The sequence below is a fragment of the Sphaeramia orbicularis genome, chromosome 16, assembly GCF_902148855.1.
Source record: "Sphaeramia orbicularis chromosome 16, fSphaOr1.1, whole genome shotgun sequence".
Taxonomy (NCBI): domain Eukaryota; kingdom Metazoa; phylum Chordata; class Actinopteri; order Kurtiformes; family Apogonidae; genus Sphaeramia; species Sphaeramia orbicularis.
Window position 1 is genome coordinate 53829888 of NC_043972.1, and position 24792 is coordinate 53854679.

The following is a 24792-nucleotide window of genomic DNA, read 5'->3' on the forward strand; positions in this document are numbered from 1 at the left end:
TAAATGTCTCCCAAAAATTACTGTCATCACCAAACGTGTCTAAAGCATGTCATTTAGAGGAATTTGCATAGTCATTTGGTGAGGAAGACAGTTTTTGTCTGGCAGAAGTGAGGGGTTTATTGGAAAAACTAAGATGATCGGACTTTTGCCAAAACTACACGGAGGGATATTGTAACCGGACAAGATTAACCCGGAAATGGTTCAGGGTGAAAATGTGTACATCACAAATCTAAACAACACGAGCTTCACAATCTACATAGATTGTTACATCGATTCATACATAGATATTTACAGAAATAACTGAAGCTGGAATACAACGTGGTTCTCTTGTTAATGCACGGGGGTGTTATTCCTACACACTAACTGTTAGACAGGGCAGGGTACAGAAAATAGGATAAAATCGAGCCATAATGGCACTTATAAAAAGTGAAGATTTACCTGGAGCAGTAGAGTCTTTTTCTGATCCTGAGCAAAGCCAAATGTCTGGTGCCAGGGCTTTAACTCAGGAGGAACTGCTCAGACTCAGCGGTGACCGAACTGTTGTGTCCGCCTTTAAACAGATGAAGCTGGAGAAAGAAGCTCAGAAAAACTGGGACCTATTTTATAAAAGAAACACCACAAATTTCTTCAAAGACAGACATTGGACGACAAGAGAATTCGAGGAGCTCAAAACACAGAGAGAGGTGTGTTGAGAAACACTACGAAGTATATAAACCAGGAACAAAAAGGAAATGTGTGGTGGAATACTTCTGTATTGTAACAGTGTTTCTTGGCAGTAAATGTTATACCATTGGAAAGCTTGTTTATTTCCATTTTAAATGGTGCAACATTTGGAAGGAATATGCATTTGTAAGATGAGCAGCAGAGCTGAGTGTATGGATTGTGCCAATGACAGATTTGCCAAACAGCTTTTTTGTTGTTTTTGCGAATATTGAAATTTACTTTGACCTACGCTTCATTGTTGTCTGTTCAAACACAACTTACTGAATGTTTTTGTCTGCTCAGTTTTGGTAATTCCTTACAACCTGCAACACATTCAAGAACATGTCATGTTAAAGCGGTTAGTCAAGGCTTAACCGACATTTGAGTAAAAACGCCACTGATGTAATGTTTTTTAAGTGAAATTTTGTATTTTAAGATGCTCCTCATATTCTCTATGGGGTTTAAGTAAGGATTACATCATGTCAGTCCAGCACCTGCACCCTGTTGCAATATGTGTGTTATGTGGTTTTGCATTGCCTTGTAAAAAATGCATAGATGTTCGTGGAAAAGTTGTCATTTTGAAGGCAGTATTTGTTGCTCAAAATGTCAGTGTGGTATTTATGGTGCATCACAGAAGTGATAAAGACCTTTACCAACAACATTGACACTTAGAACTGGCATTTGTTATATATATATATATATATATATATATATATATATATATGTATATGTATATATGTATATGTATATATTTATTTATATATATGTATATATTTATTTATATATATATATATATTTATATATATATATATTTATATATATATATATATATATATTTATTTATTTATTTATTTATATATATATATATATATTTATATATATATATTTATATATATGTATATATATGTATAAAACTACATATGTATTATATAGTTATATGTAGTGTTTGACAAAGATTTTCCTCAGTAATACTGAGTCCATCAGTTATAAATTAATCATAGGTCTTGATGTCATGCTGTCTGCACCATAGAGAGTGAAATACCCAAAGCCCCACCGTTCTTTGTGTTGTATTTTTTTTTTGATTAGCCTGTTTTCACACATATTTGGTGACAAACTGTTGATCTTTGTCCCCAAGTAGATCTTCTCTGGATATTGCTTTTGTGATTAAAAAAAGATAATTTCTTCACATTTTTTATCATTAATTCCAATATTATTTAACTATATGAACTTAATACAAGCCCAGAACTAACCCTCACTCAACATTTTCTTGAATGTGTTGCAGCCTAAGTGTCAGCAAGGGCTGTCTATTTATATAAAGTGAAACTGACCACAGAAAACATGAAATCTACTATGTTAAAACTATGTGCAATGTAATGCTAGTTTTAGTTGTCTTCAACCCTTTTTTTAAAAAAAAAAAGTGAGGATATTTATTGGAGATATATGAAACAGTGGAGATGTTATGTAACAGTTTTTACAATTTTAAATAAGTCTCTCTGGCTATGCTATTAGATGATTATTTTCTTATATATCTTATAGGTAGGTATTTGTATTGTTTTATAAATCATGATGCCCTGTGTGAGCTAGAATAGACTTGAGTAATAGTATAACATCTATTATAATTGACTGTGTCCAAAGACATGCACCTTAAAAGGTTAATTAGTCAGGTGGGTGATCTGAATCGCCCATAGGTGTGAATGTCAGAGTGAAAGGTTGTTCATCTGTATCTGTTAGGCCTGTGATTAACTGGTGACACATTCGTGGTGTACCCTGCCTTCACTCCTGTGACCCTCACAAGGATTGAGCCTTTCAGAAAATGGATGGATAATCTATTGCCATTGTACGTACATATACAAAGAATATAAGATTTAACTTTGAATACCACAAACATTTACACATGCCACAATTGTGTATTTATTTTTAATTTTTGCTCAGTTTATGATATAAAAAGAAGACAATGCACGTTGCTGGCAACATTGTCCTTTTTACGCAGGGCCGGACTGAGACTCATTTTCAGCCCTGGAGTTTCATACCTCAGACCGGCCCACTTTAGATCACGACCGATTATTATTAAAATCATGCAATTCTAACCTTACATGTTAGGTCTACACACTGTTCTGCAAATCCTTCTAATTCAGTGTATTTTCTAAAATATTTCCAATTCAGCGCAAGTAAAGGTTGCTTCACAATGTGGATTTATTTCAAGTGAGTGCACATTGACATCTCCAACATTATTATTCCTCACAACACAACAATAACAAAATCTATATATTTTTTTCTTATAAGTGTTAACATTTTTCAAACCTTTAAAATGTTTGAAATGAAATTAAAGTATAAAAATATTAAAAATTTAAAAAATAAATAAATTAATTAAGCTTGCTGCACTTTCTAATAACTATTATTTTGGTATCCTCTGCAACAAAAGATTTCCATCACAACTTACTAGCGGTTTGTTCCATCGATGCTATTGAAAACTTTTGGTACAGTGATATTAGGGGTTTGATGAGGATGATAAGAAAAAAATATGTGTATCCTGTGACTGAGGGTGAGCAAAGCAATCAAAGCTAACAACAGACTCCTCTTCATCTGTGTCATTTGTGCCTAGTGGTTCAGGGCTGTGCTGCTGAGCTGCTCCTCTGTCATCAGTAGACTCTGCTCTCCCTTTCACTCTTCCTCCAGTTTCTCTAGACTCGCCTGCATCTGGATCACAATAACAAATAATATCTACAGACATTTTGACTTACTGAACCAGTTCAGATCTTTACACTGGCTAAATATGCAGGCTTATTTAATATGACTTTATACTATTGCCTTTCAGTTGTGGGCTTTGTGTATTTACTGTCTCACTTTTAATAATAAAAATTAAAATAGGTCAGGACTATGGTTTGGGTCTAGAAAGTGGTTTTACGGGAACTGATGCTTGTTCACACAGTCTGTTCCAACAGCTCACCTTTTCCTTCCATACTGACAGGAACAATCCCCTCATCACTACTGGCTCCTGGCTCTGCTTCTGACACTAAAGCACAGTTTAAAAATGCTCATAATTCTCAGCACAAATCTTCTATTTTCAAAGCCTTGGTGTCAGTTTCATTCATGTAGTGCTGAATCCTGGAGCATCTCAGAGCACCTTTCATACTGAACAGGCCTACACCATACTCTTCATTGGAGCCTATTTCTTCTAATCCTCTTCCCTCTCTGAGCAGTCCTACCTGCCCACTCTGGACTTGTGGGCTCATGGCAGGTGCTGGATCTGGTTTCTGAATCTGAGAAGCTACAAGACAAAGTTTCCCACTTTCGTGGCGTCGCATCATACTATTATTTAAATGACATAACGTTATGTTCCACGTCACAATGCCACACAATTCACTGACTCGATAATTAACTAACTTGAAAGGTGGTTTACCCGGTTCATCGTCCTTATTAGTTGTTTCCAACCGGGAAGTCGTTTTTGTGAAAAAGTTGCAGATTTTGTCACATTTGGCTGCGTTTGCTTCCAGAGCTTTCCTCTTTTTAATTCTTGCCTTCTCCACACCACCCTTGCTCTTTCTATTATCCATGTTTCAAACAGCAAACACAGCTGACCATCGACATAGCCTACAGAGCACAGATCGTAAAAGCTCCACAGCTACAGTATAGAGCTACTAACCGTATGCAAGGAGATGTTACGCCAGGTCACGGTGTGTCCGCCAAAAAAAAAACAGGAAGAAAACAAACAGTTTACTAGTAGAGGGGGTGGGGCCCAGGAACAGCAGCTGCAGATTACGTGGTCAACTCAGTGCTATGACTGAACACCGGCCCCCAAAAAATAAATAAATAAAATATTAAATACATATTTAAAGTGAACTGCGGCCCAAATATTATACCGGCCCACCGGGAATTGTCCCGGTCCTCCCGATTAGCCAGTCCGGGCCTGTTTTTACGTATCCTATAGAGATAGTGTTTGCATCTTTTCAATTAAAAAAAAAATCCAAACTGTGCTATTTTTCAATGGGTGCTCAAAATTTTGCCTGCAACTGTAACTGGGCTTTGATACCATCTGTTAAACTTTCTTTTTTTCATTGTATTTTACAAAAACAAAATTACATTAACATTAGAGGATAATCTTAAGACTTGTTTTTCAGGCAACTGCTTTTTTACATATATAAAGCAGTTTTACACAATTAAAAGTACATCTGCAGTACTGTGAAAAAGTCTTAGGCAGCCTTTAGTATTGTTGTTACAGCAAGTCTATGACCACACATATGCAGTTCTCAGTCTTTGTGGTAACATTTCAGAAAAAAAATGGAATGTTGCAGAAGTTATATGGGATCACCTGGACAGAAAGAAGGATAAAAGACAATGAAAGCTGCTCCCCGAAAGCCACATGGGGCATTCTGAAGGTGTACGATGGTACAAAGATTATTTATGAAAACATCCAGTCAACCCAAGAGAGCTGAAGATTTGGTGAATTCAGGTTTTGATTTTGTGTGTTTTCAATTTTGTGCACATATTTTGTGCATATTTCTTGTTAGAAATAAAGACACACACCCATTACAACGCTGCAAAAACAAAGGTATAAAGGCTGCATAAGTCTTTTGCACAGTACTGTATTTGTGACATTTTATAGATGACAGTTGGCATTATATCAATAAAGAATGTATGCATGTACTTACACTGATGAGATGTACTCCTAAGACAATTGAATTTGTTATCATAAATAGAGATATTTTTCATGGATACTTGATGGCATAACCCTTATAAGTTCAGTACCTGGCACTATCAGAGTGACACAAAATGTGATCATTTAGCTGTTCTCTCTTTGTTCTGTAAATGTTCCAGTTCGAGTCCCAGAAACTGGTACTGCTGGAGGCTGGCTGTGGTGTAGGAAACTGCATCTTCCCTCTTCTGGAGGATGACCCCAATATTTTCATTTACGCCTGTGACTTCTCCCCACGTGCTGTTGAATTTGTGAAAGTGAGTCACCTGTTGTATTTTTCTTGTGTTCATTGATTTCTTAACTCTTTTTCAGTTTGTGTTTGTTTGTTGTTATTGTTTTTTTTTCCTCAAGGTCCTGTCTGTAAAATTTAGGAGGAGTTTGAAGAAATTGAGGTGAAGAAAATTTACCTAAAAGTAATATATATAGTAATACCTTATACTAACCCTCATAATTAAGTTTTCATAAGAGCATAATAATCAGGAAATATTACTTGCTACAAAGAGCGTTTCCATGTTTCCATGGTTCCACGGTAGCTCAGAACTGACTTCTTTTTTTCGCTATATAATAGTGTGCATTACCATCTGAGAGTGGACCAGAGTCATTATCCTACCATTACACTATGTGTGCAAATATTAGGCAAGTGAGTATTCTGACCTTATTGTTATGTCTGTGCATATTTTCCATCTCCCAATTACATAAATTAAATTGCTTATTGTATTTAAACATTCTCAGGTGAAACCTACCTTGAGTGTCCATAAGTACAAAATGTAAAGTGTTCTGAGACATGGCTAAGGTGAGCAAGGTTGAAGCACAACCACGACTGAATAAGGTTCATGAATTCAAAAGTCAATATTGGGCCAAGAGATATTTAAAGACATAAAGGTTTTATGGACATACGAAATGAGAGAAACTCTTGATAAACCAGACAGATGGGCCTGTGGCTGGGAAATATGATATGATATATATGCAAATATATTGTAAGAATGTATATAATATTTTGTTTTTATCTTTATATTTCATGTTTCACAAGTGTATATTCTCAGACAGTCTTCTCTGCATTTTATTTTTATATTTGTGTGTCCGCTGTGAAATATCTATCTTATCTTATCTTGAAGATAGACTGAAAATCAACCCCTGAACCTGCTGCAAGTTTCTGAAAGATACCTTTGTCAAGCAGTGGTATGACAAGAAGTCTGCAGAATTCAAGAAGATCACAATCTTTATGTAGGACACTACTCACATGTATTGAAGTACTCAAGTACTGCTTACCTATCCAACGAAGACCTCAAACATGACTAAATAATAGATCAAAAAAACACAAGCCTGGAGTGCTGCGTGGGTATCATTGGTCTTCTTTCCTAGCTTCTGGTGCTCATCAGCGTTGGGATCCAAATACTAGTTGTTTGTAAAAACTGAGGCACTCAGAGTAGGGCTGAAATTAAAAAGCCTTTATTGAAGCGTGGCCAAACAAATAGCCCTGATGAAGGCCCATAGGCCACAACGCGTCGGCTCAGTTTTTATTTGTTTGGCCATGCTTTAATAAAGGCTTTTTAATTTCAGCCCTACTCTGAGTGCCTCAGTTTTTACAAACAATAACTAAATAATAGTCTGACGCCTTCCTCACCAGACTTAGATCCTATTGAGAACCTGTGAACCCCTCTTAAAGATGACATTTACACACTTTTTTGAACAGTATTTGGGTGGCTTTGATTGCTGCTTCAGCAAAAGTTGATCATGAACAAATAAAGGAACTGACAGACTCCCATATATGGAAGACTTTTGGCAGTTATTACAAAGACAGGTGCCTACATTGGTCAACTAGCCAACACTGAGCGTATTTACATGACCATAAAATCTGATAACTGTTAGGCCTAGTAATCAGATAATTGTAATAATCTAATCAGATGCATTTACATGCATTTAAGAAATAAGATAAGATAAGATATACCTTTATTAGTCCCACAAGGGAAAATACGATAAATAATAAACCCTGGTTTAGACGCTCCAGTTTGTTATTGGCTTTGTTTCAGAGTACTACGTACATAATGATGATAGACTAAAACTTCCTGTTATTGTCTTCTGCTCACATTTAACTAACTTCCATTTTCTACTACTTTAATTGTGCTTTCACATGACACCTTGGCCACCCCTTTTGATAGTGTGGTCTGCTCTGTACCTATACCCCCTTACCATTATCACTATCCTGTCACCTCATCTGTGCTAGCTTCTATCTGCCCCGTTATCATGCACTGACCCCGAAAGACCTGAAAAATGTAAGCTAACATTGCCATCCAAATTTGACCTGTCGACCCTGATTTGACCTTGAAAATGAAGGTCAGGGTTAACACCCAAAAAATTCATCCTAGAGCGTTCCAAGTTACACCTAAATACCAGACATGAAGGAGATTGGGCGACTAGGTGATGACTAATTTGGATGGCAGATATTTCAGGTCTTTCGGGTACAGTGTATAAGAGTAACAGGGGTATAGGTGCAGGGCAGTGGCCGAGGGGTCATTGCAATGCTCAGTGTTGGTCTTGTGCAATTTTGCTAGGTTGGTGTGAGGTTAAAACCTTAGTATGTCGTATATTGCGTAGCAGAAACTGCATACTAGTTTTTAACCATTTTTCCCAAAATGAATAAAAATGTTTTTTTTTGTTGGCAGCAAAATCCTCTGTACTCCTCTGAACGCTGCTGTGCCTTCCAGTGTGATTTGACTAAAGATGATCTGAAGGATCATGTGTCGGAGGACAGCGTGGACGTCATCACTCTCATTTTTGTTCTATCTGCCATCCATCCTGATAAGATGAAGCAGGCGCTGCATAACATTAGCACGGTAAGACTGCATCCAAATGAACAGGCAACCTGTTCATCTACATTCTTATGACCTCCGCCAGGGAGGTTATGTTTTCATTGGGGTTTGTATGTCTGTCTGCTTCTCTGTCTGTTTGTCTGTTAGCAAGATAACTTAAAAAGTTATGGATGAATTTTCATGAAATTTTCAGGAAATGTTGATACTGGCACAAGGAACGAATGATTACATTTTGGTGGTGATCGGGGGGGGCCAGATTTTGATTAAATTTTCAGGGAATGTTGATTCTGGCACAAGGAACAAACAATTAAATTTTGCTGGTGATGGGTTGGGGGAGGCTGATCTGCCTTGGCGGAGGTCTGCGCTTTCTAGTTTGTTTATTTGTTTGTTAGCAAGATAACTCAAGAAGTTATGGACAGATTTTGATGAAATTTTCAGTAAATGTTGATACTGGCACAAGGAACAAATTATTGAATTTTGGTGGCAAAACATTTGCCTTGACTAAAATTTTAAATATCTAATGATGGATATGTGATTGGTTACCTGCATTTTTGACTTTGCATCCTGGGACCTGCATCTCAAAGCAAGTTCAACAGAACCAAGATCTCTTTCCGTTGTCCAGCTCAACAAACTCTAATGATTCCAGTCACAGTAAATGAAGGTGGTTTTCAATTTTCAACCCAAGATTTCTCACTTATGAACATATTCATGTCAAAGGGGTAGGAATAGATCATGTCTGACCTTTGTAGTCTTTCGAGCATTAGGCTCAAATTATGTGATAATGCTATACATCATAGCACCATATTAGTTTAACAAAGTATCAACATGTAATTATTGTCTGATCCAATCAGGCTGTAGCAGTGTGATTTATGATGATTTAAAAAAGTAATTTAAATGAGTTTGTTACAGTGAACTGTTTGCTCTTAGTTTGTCCTCAGTTTTTTTTTTTGTCGTATGGTTGTAAATGTCAAGCCAGGTAAAGGTTTGAGATCCTTGGTTTGTTGAACTTAATTCATAATATATACCCCAGATTAAATTTGCTATGAACAATGAAAAAACAATGGAAAAACTAAAACCCAATCATGATACTGAAAACCCAGGGTTCAACCTTAAGTTACTTTGTCAACATATTGATCATACTTCATGCAGGTTTAAGGTGTTGCATCATGTTGTTCTAAATGTGTTGCTGTTGTAAATGTAGCTTAATATGACATGTAACTTTAAGGTGCTGAAGCCCGGAGGCATAGTTCTGTTCAGGGATTATGGGCTGTATGACCATGCCATGCTGCGATTTAAACCAGGAAGCAAGTTGGATGAGAACTTCTATGTCCGCCAAGACGGTACCAGGTCCTACTTCTTTTCCAAAGGTCAGTGATAACTGTAAGACTTTTGCTTTTGGTATCTGATATTAAAATCAAAGAAAGAAGTTTGAGAAGATGGTACAGAGACATAAATAGATGAATTAAATATAAGTGTGTGTTTACAGTCTATTGAACTGACTTTAAGACACTTAAAACCCTGGGACTGCACTTAGTTATTAACATTCTTAATTATATATGTATTGTTACCGGTTGGTTGGTTGGTTGGTTGGTTGGTTGGTTGGTTGGTTACAGAGGAGACTGCCAAACTAAATATTATGCTTTTTATGCAATTTTATCTGTCTGTCTGTCTAAATGAATCAATCAGTCTGTGTTTTTCTGCTTCCAGAGTTCCTGGCTGAGCTGTTTGAGACTACAGGCTTCAAGTCCATCACTAATGAATATGTCCTGAGAGAGACGGTGAACAAGAAGGAGGGGCTGTGTGTTCCCAGGGTTTTCCTGCAGAGCAAATTCATGAAGATCAGCCAATGAAAAAAATGTCTGGGGTTCTTTAGAGTTTCTTTTTTCTCTCTCACCCCAAAAAAAACCATAATGTAAATGTGGGGATATCTATGACTTTGAAGTACAAAGAAAACATGTTTGTCAGAAAAAAGAGCTTAAGGAAGCAGTTTTGTCTGCTGTAATATTTACTCTGGTACATCATGGGTTTTTACGACATTCATTTGAGGTTTGGGCTCTTAACTCAAACAAAAAAAGCAAAAATGACTCGAAATGTTTCAAAGTGTCCAAAAATGATCAAAAGTCTTTTAATGATTTAACAGAAGAAACAACAGAGTAAACTCATACATCATTGAGTGAATTACTGCCTTATCATTATTATCATTACGTTTTTTATATTTCTAATTAATCCAACATCTGCCGTCAGGTGTTTATTTTATAACTGTTAAACAGTTGACTGCTTCTTGTTTGGTGCTGGAGAGCTTTCCTACTGGTTGTTGAAAATGTTCACATGGCTAAAGACATGATAATAAACAGGTTGGATTTTTTGATCCTTTCATGTATTGTCATGTTTAAGTATCTATGCATGTCACTTAAATCATTCAGAAATTAATTAGTAATTATTCATTATTAATCATTCCAGTTTTACACTCTCACAATTGTCTAGATTTGATAACTTCCCCCTTTTAAGATGATGGAATTTATTCTCACCTAAACATGAACATCCTTCCCTTGTTAAACGAAAATGTATAAAACCCTGAAAAGTTTTTGAGATGTCATAACAAAAACAAATTATTTGCAGAGCATTTTGATATTTTGTCCCTCATGCAAAGTCCCACTTTTTAAGTCAGGTATTCATTTGAACATACCTTTTTAGCAAAAAATAAAAAAAATTTAAATTTGCAAAAGAAAATGCAAGTTTGAGCATGTTACCATCGGCCACTGCTGTGTGAATATTAGGTGAAGGTTAACAGTGGTGTTGTGCCAGTCCCTGTTGAAATAGAACGGACTACAGATTAATTAATTACTGGTTACTTTGTTAAAGGTTTGGAAAGTTAAAAATGAAAGGGGATGCAGTGCCCAGCTGCATCCTCTTCACAGATTCCAGTTCATGTTTAAAGAATTTATACATTACACACCTACTAACATACAGCATTCAGGAAGTATGACTGTCTGAAGATTTCAGATGATCTGTAGTTCAGTGTATGCAGTTTATTGTCTGGTATTTTCTCCCATAATAATAAAAAACAAGTCACACAAGTTCAAGGTGAGAAAACATGTCAAGATTTTTTTTCTTCTAAAGTAAGACAAATATGTATAGTTGCTTATAACATACAGTATATGTATTTGAACTAAAACATTAATGACTAGAAAAAAGCACAAACGACTGCTGCAGTTAATGGTAATCAATTTGACACAGGTACCTCTGTAGAATTCCATTCTACAACATGGTTCCCTTCTTAATACAAATGCAATACAATTTGTTGAATGTGTATTGAAAACGGTGTTAGTGGTTTCCTGCTGAGTTGTGGTGTAGGCCAGTGGTGTAAGTGTTGACAGGAAATTCTTGATCAAATTGGTTAGAGAGCCAAACATGTTTTGCTTTTGGCAGAAAAGCTGTTGTTATTATTACTATTGTTATTATTTCATAATCTCAATGTTCTCCATAGTTTACAGAAATATCCAACATTGTCAACTGTATATGGATAATTATTGTACTCTAAATTCAGAAAAGTATTAACCATACCTCTATTATGAATAGAGGTAATTTAGAGAATGAAAAGAGTGTTTAAAATACGATGCTAGGAAGTAAGAAATATTTCTGCTGTGCTCGGCCAAACACAGTATATGGTGGAAGAACACAACAACCATTGAAATCCCCTTTGTGGAGAAAGTGGAACGGTGACTTGATCAACCTGCAACAGAAAAGAGGAGAAAAAAACCATATCAGTGTACAAAGATGTAACAGCCTTCTCATCTTTAATGTTCTCACTATTACGTTGAAAAGTTTAATCAAAATAACAATTTAAAAATATTTTTTTATTTAGCATTTTTTTTTGTATAGCATATTTCATACATCAGTAAACAAGGTGCTTTGCAGTGAAACACAGAAGACCTGAAACACAAGGAAAAAACAGAAATGACCTTTAAGCCACCCACACAATGCAACCACACACATCACAGCCCACAAACACACACTTTCAAAACAAGATACAGCAGATCACGTCGTCAGGCAAAATAGCACCATAGTGACGGAAATTACCTTCATCGTTCAGGAGGTACATTTAGGAAATTGTACTTCGGAGCACAAATATTATATATTTGGTATACTACTACTACTACTAATAATAATAATAATTATTATTATTATTATTATTATTATTATTATTATTATAACTAGTCTCTGATATCATGATTTAGTGCAGGGATGTCGAAATACCAGCCCACCAAAGGGTCCACATTGTTGGGATGAATTTAAAGTGAAGTGCAAAAATTACAGTGTAGACATTAAACATCAATAGTGTGGAACTCATTTCAGTTCAGAGGCCACATCCAGACCAGTTCAATCTCAAGTAAAATAATAGCATAATGACCTATAAATAATGACAACGCCAAAATTTCTTCTTAGTTTAATGTGAAAAAACTAAAATTACATTATGAAAGTATTTATATTTTACTATCCTTTTATGATATGTGAATAATATATATATTAAAATGTGAATAACCTGAACCAATATGAACAACCTGAAATGTCTTCATCAGTGCAATTTTCAATCAATCAAACTCTATTTGTATAGCACTAGATCCCCCACTGTCCCGCAGTTACAAATAGACATAAAAATAAAAGCAACAGAGTAAAGCAATGTTAAAAAGTAAGACACTTACAAACAATTAACTTTAACAATTAATGCCTGTTACTAAATGTTTTGTGTATTTGTAGATCCACTCTGATCTGTAAGTTGTGTAAGCAGAGATATAAGCAGAGATATAATATTGTTGAAATTTCACATTTTTTTTCTTCAGAAATTTCAGGTTTTTCGCATTTCCATAATGTAATTTAACTTCTTTCACACTAAAAGAAAGAGAACATTTTTTATTATTATTTATAGGTTAGGGTGGTGCAGTGGATAGCACTGTCACCTCACAGCAAGAAGGTCCTGGGTTCGATTCCAACCAGGGGCATGTCTGTGTGTAGTTTGCATATTCTCCCTGTGTTTGCGTTTCCAAGTACCAATGACATGCACTGATAGGTTAATTGGTCAACCTAAATAAAATTGCCCATAGGGGTGAGAGTGATGGGATGTTGGTCTCTATATGTCAGTCCCGGGATGAACTGGCAACTTGTCCATAGGTAGCTGGGACAGGCTCCAGAAGATGAATAAATTTATAGGTTATTTTACTGGTCTGATCCTTTTGAGATCCCATTGGGCTGTATGTGGCCCCTGAACTAAAATGAGTTTGACACCCCTGATTTAGTGCAAGATTTAAACTCCCTAAAAGATGATGAACAAACACACGCATCAAAGGGAGATAGGACCAGGTAAAAAAAGTTTAACAATTGCTTGCTCAGTTATTCCATCATGACATATCAGTGTCGGCAGCAGATGTAAATCAGTACCATGATCAAGGGCGCTAACCAGAGAATTAACCTACACAGAACAGGGAAGCCCAAAATTATGTATAAATAGAATGTGTCTACTGCACAGATATTTGTAGAAGATCATATGATAATGAAAATTCAGATTCACCAGGTTTACATGGTGCCCATTTCCTTTGTCACAGGTCAAATATAGGTGTCAAACGGATGTCATACTGTAGTGTTAAAGGTATATACAGTTCAATAAACAGGGAATCTGATAAAAACTAATGATCTGCTACTTCATTCACCCACTTCCTTCCTAGCTATGATTAGTATTTGATATTAGTGATTGGATTGCTATATGAGAGGTGTTTGAGCCACAAGAGATTTCTGCAGCCCAGAGAATTCTTATTTATTTTCAGACCACTTGAGTTACAATATGCTGGTAGGTAAATCTGGAATTTAGCTCAAAGAAAGACCCAAAACCTATCAAGAACTGCACCTTCAGTTCTGAAATACCTGTCTGTCATGCTGTGTTTGGATGTAATGTTACATCCTTACTGACTTAACCCATAAAGACCCAGTGCTACTTTTGTGGCAGTTCCCAAATTAATTTTTCCCTCTAATTAACCTTTCTTGAGTGGTTTACTGCCATTTATTATAATATTATTCTCTGTATTTTGCATTTTTACGGTAAATTATGTATTTTCCTATATCCAATTTCCCATATTTAACTGAGATGTTCATGAAAACGCAGAGTTAATTCAAAGGTTATTATATCAAAACAAAGAAAACAGCAGAAAAAATGACTTTTTCAGCAAAGATGTCATTAAGTGAACATAACCCCAGTGTGTCCATCCACTGCCATTGCCAACTCCATGGGTTTTATTGGTGAATCAATGTTGTAGAAGATGACGGTGTTTCCACGTTCACTACGGAGCCTCTGAACATCCGAATGGGTCATATCTGATGACCATGAAAAGATGAATAACTGCATTTTACGCCAATTATTTACATGTATTGATAGATTAGTGGATCAACATGTATTAAACAGTTTTTGATCAGTAGATGGTTTTGGTTGCCAGTGGATGCTTGGGCCTTTATGGGTTAACTGACAAGACAGATATCCCATAATTAGTTGACACTTTTACTGCGGTATTATGTAATACTATCAAATGCTAAACATAGCATGGAAGTGGTAGAACGCTGAGTCAGCATTGGGCTAACAATAGCTTCCCACTCCAGGCATGAGGTTATAATGGACACTGTGTTAATAAGGTCCTTGATAAGGGCTAAGCCAGGAAAGAGAAGGCTTCCTTCTTTATCACAATACCTTTAACATTGATGACGATAAAATGTCCCATTGCGCTCTCTCCATGCTCACATTCAGCCTTACACTGAAAACGACCCTCGTCCTCAGGGGTCAGGTGAAGAATATCTGTAGTGACCTGACGACGTCTCATATTGCCATTGAAGATGGCCTCCTTAACTCTAGTGAAGTATCTGCTGGGGTCAGTCAGGATTTTGTGATTTTGATCAAGATGAGTCCACACAACATACACCCGACCACATCTGCGTAAGTCATAATGTATCTCACAGGACAGATTAACTGATGAGCCTCTGGCAGCAGTGATGGTTCTCTGTTTGTAAAAGACCTCCAAGGCATCTACAACACAAAGGAAATCATTTTACTAACTCTAAAGCAACTAGTTTTTGTTTTTGTTTTTTTTTATCTATGTATATATTGTCTTGGTATTGTAAAGATTTAAGGATAATCTACATAATCTCCTGTTGAACTAAAAAGAAATATAGTTATAGAGTACAATTAACTTATCGACTATCTCATTAATTCATTTAAACCATTACTTATAATATTTAAAACATAATGATAATCAGAGGTACTATGAGGATGAAAGTAGATTGAGAAAAATATTTACGAAATTTGCATTTTTTTACACACAAAGTGGAAAGAAAGAGTTGATTTCTGGTATGTACGGTTGTCCCTCACCTACCTTACTGAAAGTATCAGGGGCCAACAACATTAAATCATATTTTTGTAAATTTTTATTGTGGTACAGGGACAAGAATTTTTGCCTTGATGGTACTCATTAGTACACACAAACGTGTGTACATTCACACACCACTGTTTCACGGTCACTGGAAGTACATTTTCTGTGGTTGACAAGATAATAAGATAATGCTTGTAGCAAATCATTACCTCCGTCAAGGAACGGCGGAGGTAATTACTTCATTTGGGTTTGTCTGGTTGTCTGTTAGCAAGATAACTCAAAAAGTTATGGACAGATTTTCATGAAATTTTTGATACTGGTACAAGGAACAAATGATTAAATTTTGGTGGCGATGGGGGTGGGGTGGAGATGTGGGTGGGGGGGACATTGATCTGCCTTGGCAGAGGTCTGCGCTCTCCGAGTGCTTTTCTAGTTAACAATGAAAATGTCCACAACACAGTCAAAGATGAGCATTTCCTTTTTCTTTTTTTAATATTCATATTTTGTAACTTTTTGTACATTTTGGTAGGAAGAAAAATAATTTGGTTATGAAAAAAAATATGTCTAAGTGTATAAGACAAAAAGCAGTTTATTTTGTATTTAATGATTCTTTAGCAAATTAAGAACTACTGTATATGTTTAATATATTGTCAATACCAGCCTTTTTCATTAATATGCTTTCATTTTTCATTTCCATTTTTTTTTTTTTGTCTGCTGTTGTGTTTAACATGCTCCTTCTGATCACTGTACAAACTGAACACTTCCTCCATTTACAATTATTGTCTTGATCACTTCATTTAAACAACATTCATTTCTTCTGTTCCCTATTCTGCTGTTACGACACAACTTGATTGTACTCATGTAATGTATTTTGTGGAATTCACTGAACTATGATGGAAATAATTTTAGTTCACGTAATTCCATTTTCAGTGTTTGTCAACACAACTGTTAATAGTTGGTTTTAGTCTGTCAAGAGTATATGTTTTGGGGTTTTTTTGGTTGTTTTTTTTTTTTTTTTTTTGCCATTTTAGACACTTGTTGATTAAATACATGTGCTTTACAATAAAAGATTCTATGAGCAACAAGATACTTTTTGATATACAACCCACCAAAAGGAAAAAAAAAATACATAAGAGTAAGGAAAAGGCAAACTGAAAAGAATCAAGCAATATTAGAATTTAATTTGACTCATTGTAGACAGTATATATACAACATATTTAATGTTTTGTCTAATTGGCTTCATTTAATTTGTTAGATATGTAGTGTGGGCAGTGGGTCCAGGTGCTCCCCCACCATTAAAATAGGCACATACAAGTTTTATGCTATTTTTCCCACATGTGCAATGTATGTGTTTGATGTCACATTTTGTGTTTCAAGATGTGGTACAAATTTTCTATTGTGGACCGTATGTAAACTCTAAATGCCCTAAATTGTCCCTGTCACAGCTTTTTCTTAAATGTGTTGCCGGCCTAATAGAATGGTCTGTATTTATAAAATTAGGAACACATCATTAAATGTGATTGTATAACAAATTTATCGCTCACCAGTGTCTTCAGCAGATGACAAGTAGAAGGTCATCATCAACAGTAGTGCAAGTTTAATCAGCCCGGCCATCCTCCAGTACACACATATAATTATATTTAATAGATATGCAACGTCTGAGGTTGGCGACCTGGTAGTACTGCCACTGGGCTATCAACTGTAGAAGCACACACCACTACCTGCATTATTCTAGTGTGTCTACTGTTGCGTGGGTGGAGGCTGCATTGCTTTCATAGAACAGCGTTTGTATTTCCTTTAACCAGTACCAAACATGCCTTCTTTAGACTGAAGAAGGAAATTGAATCTTACAAGCAGTAACATGATATGTTTGTACTTGTGATTTCATTAGTTTCCAATCATTAAAAGAAGTTATGTAATTCTTTTTTTGTTTATTTACATGCAAAAATCTTTACATAAGAAAAGTCTTTTTCAAGGCAAACATTACGAGACAAAAGGTAAGTGCTATAATTTTCTAACAGCTAGCACTGAGCACAGCAAGCTATTTTGCTGGTTGTGTTTACTTTTTAACATGAGAAAAGGGACCACAAATGATTTGGTATTGATAACAGTTTTGAAAAATGTCAGCCTGGGCTTAGAAACAAAAATAGTACAAAAAGCCCTCAAGGTAAGGAATGAATGAAGAGGCAAAGAGGATCTTTGTGCTAGTTAACGGGACCTAAACTGTAAAAGCTGTTGGGAACAAAGTTTCCTCTGCCTGTCTGTCTTTGCAAATAAAACACTGTAACTACATCTGTGTGTTTCTGCAGCTGTTGTAGATGGAGACATCAACAGCCAGCAGCACTTCAGAGACAAGAGGAACATCTTACAATCCCACCTCTGGACACACCAAGTTTCTGGTTGACTGCTGTTTTCTTCAGACTTCAGTGCCGTTCCTTCTAAACAGCACATGCTTCAGTTCAATAGTATGGATCAGCAGGATTCTAATTCTTGACTACTTCCTGTGGTTCAGTCTTTGCTCAATGAATTTCATGAGTTAGACTCAAACATTAATGCGACTGGTACTTTATGGACCATATGTTTTGTAAATGCTTATTTTCCATAAACTAAAAAAAGGCGTAACTTATACTAGACATATAAGCTATGTTTACAAGTTAGACTTTGTTTTTGTGAGTACACTTAGTGCAAGATTTATATTCTAGCACAATCTATGTTAAAAACTGCTCTTTTCCTCCATCTATTCTTTGTATGTATATTATTTTGTGTACGTGTGTGGCTCCACTCCAGCTTCCTCCCACCAAACACATCTACCTCAATAGGTCCATTCTTCATTGGTGGGATTTCCCATCGGTGTGACTGTAAGCGTGGATAATTATTTATCTTTATTATGTTAGCCAAGCCATGACCTGATGACATGGTCCTGGATGAACCCTACCTTCACCTGATGGTAGCTGTGTTAGGCTCCAGCACCCTGTAAAAAATCCATGCAATATGTCTTTGGCAAGTCCTGAAAAAACCTCCAATCCTATAACCAAACAACCTAAATAAATGAGCTACATATGATCAATCAAAAATGTAGACTACATCCTTATGTATAAGTAATTTATCTGATATTATTACTGCACTAGACAAATATATATATATATATATATGTATGTATGTATATATGTGTGTGTGTGTGTATATATATTTCATTATAAAGCTTTTACTTGTACTCTAAGTTTTATGTTAAAAAGCAGCATTTCTTTTAACAGTACCTTTCATCTCATATGATGCAGTGACTTCCAATTTATTTAGACCTCTTTGAATATCACAGCTTCTTCAATTCTATTTCAATATTTTTCCATAAATATATTTTGCAAAACCACACTGACTGAATTTCTCAGAATTTTGACACCTTATGGTATCTCATTTTGAGATGAGGGGTGTAATGATGTTTTTGGATTTGTTGAATATATCATTTATCATCATAAATAATTAATTTTTTCCCTTAATTTCTCATCTGCTAAACATTGTTTCCATTGTTTTATATATATATATATATATATATATATATATATAGAGAGAGAGAGAGAGAGAGAGAGAGAGAGAGAGAGAGAGAGAGAGAGAGAGAGAGAGAGAGATTAGTCAATAGCAAAAATATTCCACAGCTGCAGTTCTGCTGCAGAGACCATATCATTGGCATTGTATTGAAGTAGTCTGGCATTACGAAGAGGCGCCTTCGGGAAATTCTGCAAATCAGTGACACTAATGCACAGTCGTGTATGAGGGATTAGGGTACAAGCGGACAGAGACGGAAGGTCAGCCGCACGCTGATTGGTTGACCCATCCGCGTGACTATACGCTTCAAGATAGATTTCCTTCAAATAAGAAGTTTGACAAACAAAATCGGAGAAAAGTACCAAAGAAAAATCTCAGGGGGTTTTCACAGCTGGATCGATTGGACCCGTTGTTCCGGAACAAGTCTTCGGCTGGGTTCGATTGGACATATGTGAAAGCATATTATTTTGTACCGTTCCGGTACAAAACAATGCAATCGCTCAGCCGAGCGGTTCGTTTACAGTGTGAACATGACCATAGTGACAGAAATACACAACTCCAGTTTTCTCTACCACTTTGTGTCACCTGTATGTTAGCTGCGTAATCGGATAGATGTGTATGCAGGTACAATAGTAGATACCCAATAATACCACGTAGCATTGATGTTTGGAAGTCCGTGTTTATATTCATGTCCATGTGGACTACCAGGCATCATATCAGCTCATGACCACAACTTCTACAGATGAGAAACAGACTGGGGGTAAAAACCTGTTGATCCCGGTTGGGTTTATTGTTGAGAAAATTAAGAAATCAAGCAAATAAACAACAAGCTATGTTTAGTCGGAGCATTAATTTTAATCAAATGATTGCATTTGGACAGTTTTATTCAGTTTCGCCGTCTGACTCAACTGTACCACCTACATGTTTATAAACGGTATAGAAGCACGTAGTCACGTGGATCAGTCAACCAATCAGCGCGCGGCTTACCTTCCGTCTCAACCCGCCTGTGGTTAGGATTAGAGTTTCACTCTACATTCGGTGCACATCATTAGGAATCAGTTAGTTACAATATCAACGTAGTTAATCAGCTCTGATTTAGCCCTGACCAACATTGAACCCCATCAACCGGAACTGATTCATGGTGTCACATCCTTCCATTACCGACAATTACTTCCCCGAAAGTGTGTGTCTCATCCGTATTGCATTTTACATGTGAATTAAATAAAACACACCCCAGCCGACATTTAAATAAAGAAGTATTTCGCCATTTTCCAGTCTTATCTTGCGATGGTAAGGTGGCATCTACGTTGTCTAGCCAGTGAGGGGACAAGAATATTTGTCGGACCGGAAACGGAAATGGGGATAAATATGTTGAAGGAGCCAAACATTGAGCTTCGTAAACATTAACGGCTGAGGGTGAGATAATTTCACATCACAATTGCATTGTTTTCCTCAATGTAAAACTTTAAAGGCAGCGACTCAAACGTCATCATACAAACTTTGACCATGTTTATGTTCTTTGCTTCTAACAGGGATAGGTTTTTGTTTATGGGCGGGTGGAAATTAACGTTTTAGAATGATGCCTTTTGCGTTTACTTTAGGCGACATATTGTTACACTAATCAACCGCCATTTAATGCCGTTTAAGTGCCTGCGTGAGCAGTGTTACCTTCAACAAGTAACAGCGATACTCCATATCGATAACGTGGCGCCATGAACCCACCAAATCCATTCGGCAATCCGCAAATCGGAGCTTTCCACACTCCAAGTAATGCTGTTAAAACTGGTCCGTTCCCATCTTTTGGGCAACAAAGTTCCAGCAATCAGCCCCAAAATGTAGGTTTTTTTCAGTCAGGAACGTTTGGCCAGTCATCTGCCTTAAACCAGCCCTCATCTCACGGAAGCAGTATGTTCGGACAGACGGCTGCCCTTGGACAACCCACTGCTCAGTCCTCCACCCTGCAGCCTACATTGAGTCAGCCTCCAGCTTTTGAACACTCCTCATTAGGACTGAGTAACCCAGGGTTTGGTGGTAATGCCACACCAGCTTTTGGACAGACGGGAAGATTGAACCAGACTTTAGTCTTTGGGCAATCCTCTGCTTTTAGTCAGGCTCCAGGATTTGGCCAGCAGGCCCCAGGATTTGGCAAACAGCCACCAGGGTTTGGTCAGTCCTCTGGGCTTGGAAACACCCTCATGTCCTCAGGTTCCAGCTCTGCTTTGGGACAAACTCAGCCACTGAGTTTTGGTCAGTCCTTTGGACAGCACTCATCTACAACTGTCACCACTGGTACATTTGGTGCAGCTCAAAATATTACCCAGAGTAAAGGTTTTGGATCATCTGAATTCAGTTTCAAGCCAGCAAATGAAGCACTGTTTAAACCCATCTTCAGTGCCAGCCCAGAGTCTGCTAACCGGCAAACAACCTCAATGTCCAGCTCCCCTTTTGGTAGCACTGCATCTCAGGCTAGCTCTGGCAGTCTGGCCACCACGGGCACCTCCACCACTGGCTTCTCTCTGTTGTCTGGAGCTAAATCCAACCTGGTGGGCTTCAGCTTCTCCCAGCCTGCTGCAGCCCCTTCAGTTTCTGCACAAAACAACCCACTATCAACTGGCAGTAGCAGCACTTCCTCCAGTTCTCCGATGTTCACTTTTTCCCAGCCGGCAGCTGCACCCTCCAGCTCCAGTAATAATGTAACCACCACCCAGCTCACCAGCCCTTCATCTTTCAACTTCTCTGCTAAAACTCTTCAACCCCAGGCTAACCCTTTTTTTGGAGGATCTGGGTTTGGCCGGCCTTCTCCATTTGGAGACACCAAATCTAAAGTAGACATGACAACAGATGAGAAAGCAAGTAGCCCTGATGACACAGGCACCACTGATATATCTGTAAATTTTAGTAAAAGCACAAAACGTAAGGGGTTTACACCAGCCCCTGTTCCTGGCCAAGAAGAACCTGCCACTGAGGGAGATGATCAGGAAGAAGCAGACAGAGGTGAGAAGTAGAAGTACCTTCGTTGCACTTAAGTGTAGTTTCCACTTATCAGTTCTTTATTTTTTCTGACAGCCTTTTGCTTTTATTCATTTGAAGACCAGCATGTACACTTTCTATTCTTACATTTTCAAGAACAGGCTCAATACTCATTTAATGTAATTGGAGGGAATAGTGTGTTTTATTTATTTTGGATCATTTTTCCCAACATCTAGACTGATATTTAATCTTGGTGTATCCACTGATGCATGTCACACAACATATATAATAAGTTATCACAAAGTAAATGATATTGGACTTGTTTTATTGGTGAGATTTCATGCATAAATAATATTGGTAGTTCATTATTTTGACAATTTAAAAAAAAAAAAAATTATCTGATGTTATGTGTTATGTCACTAAGCCCTCACTAATTATCTTTGCATGTGATTTAAGGTTCAGTTTAGTAAGCATATAATAGTCGGTATAAATTTCCTGCAAAGGCTGACTTGAATTTCAGACATTGAGAACACTCCAGAGCCTGTACTTTTCCACTTTCACTGCAATAAGGAATTTAACTAGTTCCTTTATTTATCAGTCTTTTTTTTTAAATTTTTTTTACACAACCATTCATACTTATACTTGAGTAAAGATGTGTATTTTTGTGACTTGTGGCAACAGATGCACCAAGACAACCACCAAAGAGACCCCTGATGAGGTCCCGTGGCCCACCAGGAGGCTTATTTAGTAGGGCACTCAGCAGTTTGCGTAAAGATGTGACTAATCCGGTGAGGGGCGATGGTCAGAGGGAGACTCAACAGCAGGCGTCAGAGTGGGAGGAGACAAAAGATGTCAAAGGAGAGGAGAATGTCCAAGCTCAAGAGGCGCAATTGACTGGAGCAACAGGCACAGTGCAAACCACTGCTGGGGATATTCTGGAAAGCACTGAAGAGTCAGGTGAGATCTTTTCATCTATAATACATGTTGCATAAGCAACATCAAGTTCTCAGAAACAAAGTTTCTAAAGACCAGATTCACTAAAGTTTTGGTCATTCCATGCCAAATCGCCCACAAATTGAACTTTTCCCAGTTCATGTCATAGATTTTGTTTTTTGTGTTGTACTCTAAATCCAAAATATGTAATTATATCAGGGATGTAATGGATTTACCCTGACCACCGCCACCGGATATCCTTCACGTGAATGTGATAACTAGGACAGATTTGTTGGGATTTCTTCTCCCTTGATAACCAACATAGTGGACCCCTAGTGGAAGAACCCTATCAATTTCAGCTTCTTTATGAGTATTATAAGTCATCCACATGGTGGTGCTTTAGTTAAAATCAGTTTTTGGACATAAATCAAGAACTGATAGGCTGATTGAGATAAAATTTGGTTCATATTGATCGTCTTACAAATGTTCATTTTCTGTCCACCATCCAGAGTTCATATGGGGTCTTTTCATTCACTAGGTGGAGTTTTATGGGGAAAAATTGGTTCTCTGACCATTATTTTGCAACTATCAGGTCGATGTAGCTCAAATTGAGTTCATATCGATTGTCTAACAACTATGGTGGATAGACTTATATATTGCAGAGGATTGGGGGGAATTTGGGGATATACCCTTGCTGTTGGCCCCTGACAGCGTAAGCCTCATTATGACTGTTTTTAAAAAGTTTGTCCTTTTGAGCTAAATATTGTCAATAATATGTGTATCCTTAGCGTCAGATGTTGATTATTTTTTGTTGGATGGGTGTAAAATTAGTCATGAACATTCAAGATAATTTACAGTATTAATTCATGTGAATAGTTACTGTACTCTGACCCTAACCCTAACCCAAATCGATAAACACAAAGAATTAACAAATGAAGTTCTACCAGTTTTTAATCTCAACTCTATATTTATTCTATGTTGTATGAATGAGCTTTATTAATCATAGTATTAGTTAATTAGATTCTGTGTTTTAGGGCTGTCAAAAGACGTTGTCCTTAAAGAATGAACGAATGAGTGTTTTTTGACTCTCACTCACTCCTTTCATTTGGCTCTCCCACACTACTCTCTGTCTGTCTACCTCACTCAACCATAGTCATGATGCCCTCTCTCCCTGTCTCTGTCTCTCTATTTAGAATTTCAATCTAAATATGATTCCAATGCATTAAATTTACATTATTTGAGGTCAGAAACATAAATGTTAATTTTTTCTCTGATTTTAACTTTAACTAACACATTGCTTTTTAAAACAATCCACCAACAAATCCACCAGCCAAAAAAAGCTAGATTTGGGACACAAAAATCCACCCATTGTGGATGGAAGTTTCTGCTCCTTTTTTTTTTTTTTTTTGACGTTCAGCTGCAGATTTCAATCCACTGATTTTCATGGACAGTCCTGAATGACTTGACAATTTTCTTTTAAAGAGTGTTTGTAAATATTGTTATCTAATTGCACAAGAAGCCTAATTAATCTTTACCATAATTCACTGCAGATTTATTTTTGAAAAAGATAAATCATTCAAATATCCAATAAATTAGTGTGTATTGTGGTATAATAATGTGTCAGTTTACACCAAATTTGGGCTTTTTTTTTCTCTGGGGGCATGCACCTTAATCCTCCTACATCTGGAAAGGGCCTTTATCTATTACTATCTATACTATTGTATAGTAAAATAGCATA

At 36.8% G+C, this 24792-nt stretch overlaps 2 protein-coding genes across 3 annotated transcripts in view; both read left to right on the top strand.

The window, feature by feature from the left end:
* Positions 1-108: 108 nt before the first annotated feature.
* mettl6 (methyltransferase 6, methylcytidine) lies at positions 109-10785 on the top strand. Of its 2 annotated transcripts, none has more exons than XM_030157883.1 (5): positions 109-683; positions 5518-5652; positions 8059-8253; positions 9431-9572; positions 9913-10785. In XM_030157883.1, exons 1-5 carry the CDS (start codon positions 411-413, stop codon positions 10053-10055), a joined length of 888 nt encoding a protein of 295 aa, XP_030013743.1. In that variant the 5' UTR covers positions 109-410; the 3' UTR covers positions 10056-10785. The 2 variants fall into 2 exon arrangements, with proteins under 2 accessions (XP_030013743.1, XP_030013744.1); XM_030157884.1 differs by having other exon boundaries at positions 113-683; positions 8059-8229.
* Positions 10786-20516: 9731 nt separating this feature from the next.
* mcm3ap (minichromosome maintenance complex component 3 associated protein) overlaps positions 20517-24792 on the top strand; it is a 36566-nt gene continuing 32290 nt past the window's right edge. Inside the window, exons 1-2 of the mRNA XM_030157954.1 lie at positions 20517-22145; positions 22803-23078. Coding sequence (XP_030013814.1) covers positions 20864-22145; positions 22803-23078 — 1558 coding nt within the window. The 5' untranslated portion in view covers positions 20517-20863. The remainder of the gene's footprint in view (positions 22146-22802; positions 23079-24792) is intronic.

Excerpts from the sequence above, each read along its gene's own strand:
- mettl6 (XM_030157883.1), top strand. The coding sequence starts at position 411 with ATGGCACTTATAAAAAGTGAAGATTTACCTGGAGCAGTAGAGTCTTTT. Across the intron at positions 5,653-8,058 it reads GTGCTGTTGAATTTGTGAAA|CAAAATCCTCTGTACTCCTC; the intron begins GTGAGTCACCTG and ends TTTTGTTGGCAG. Across the intron at positions 9,573-9,912 it reads GTCCTACTTCTTTTCCAAAG|AGTTCCTGGCTGAGCTGTTT; the intron begins GTCAGTGATAAC and ends TTCTGCTTCCAG.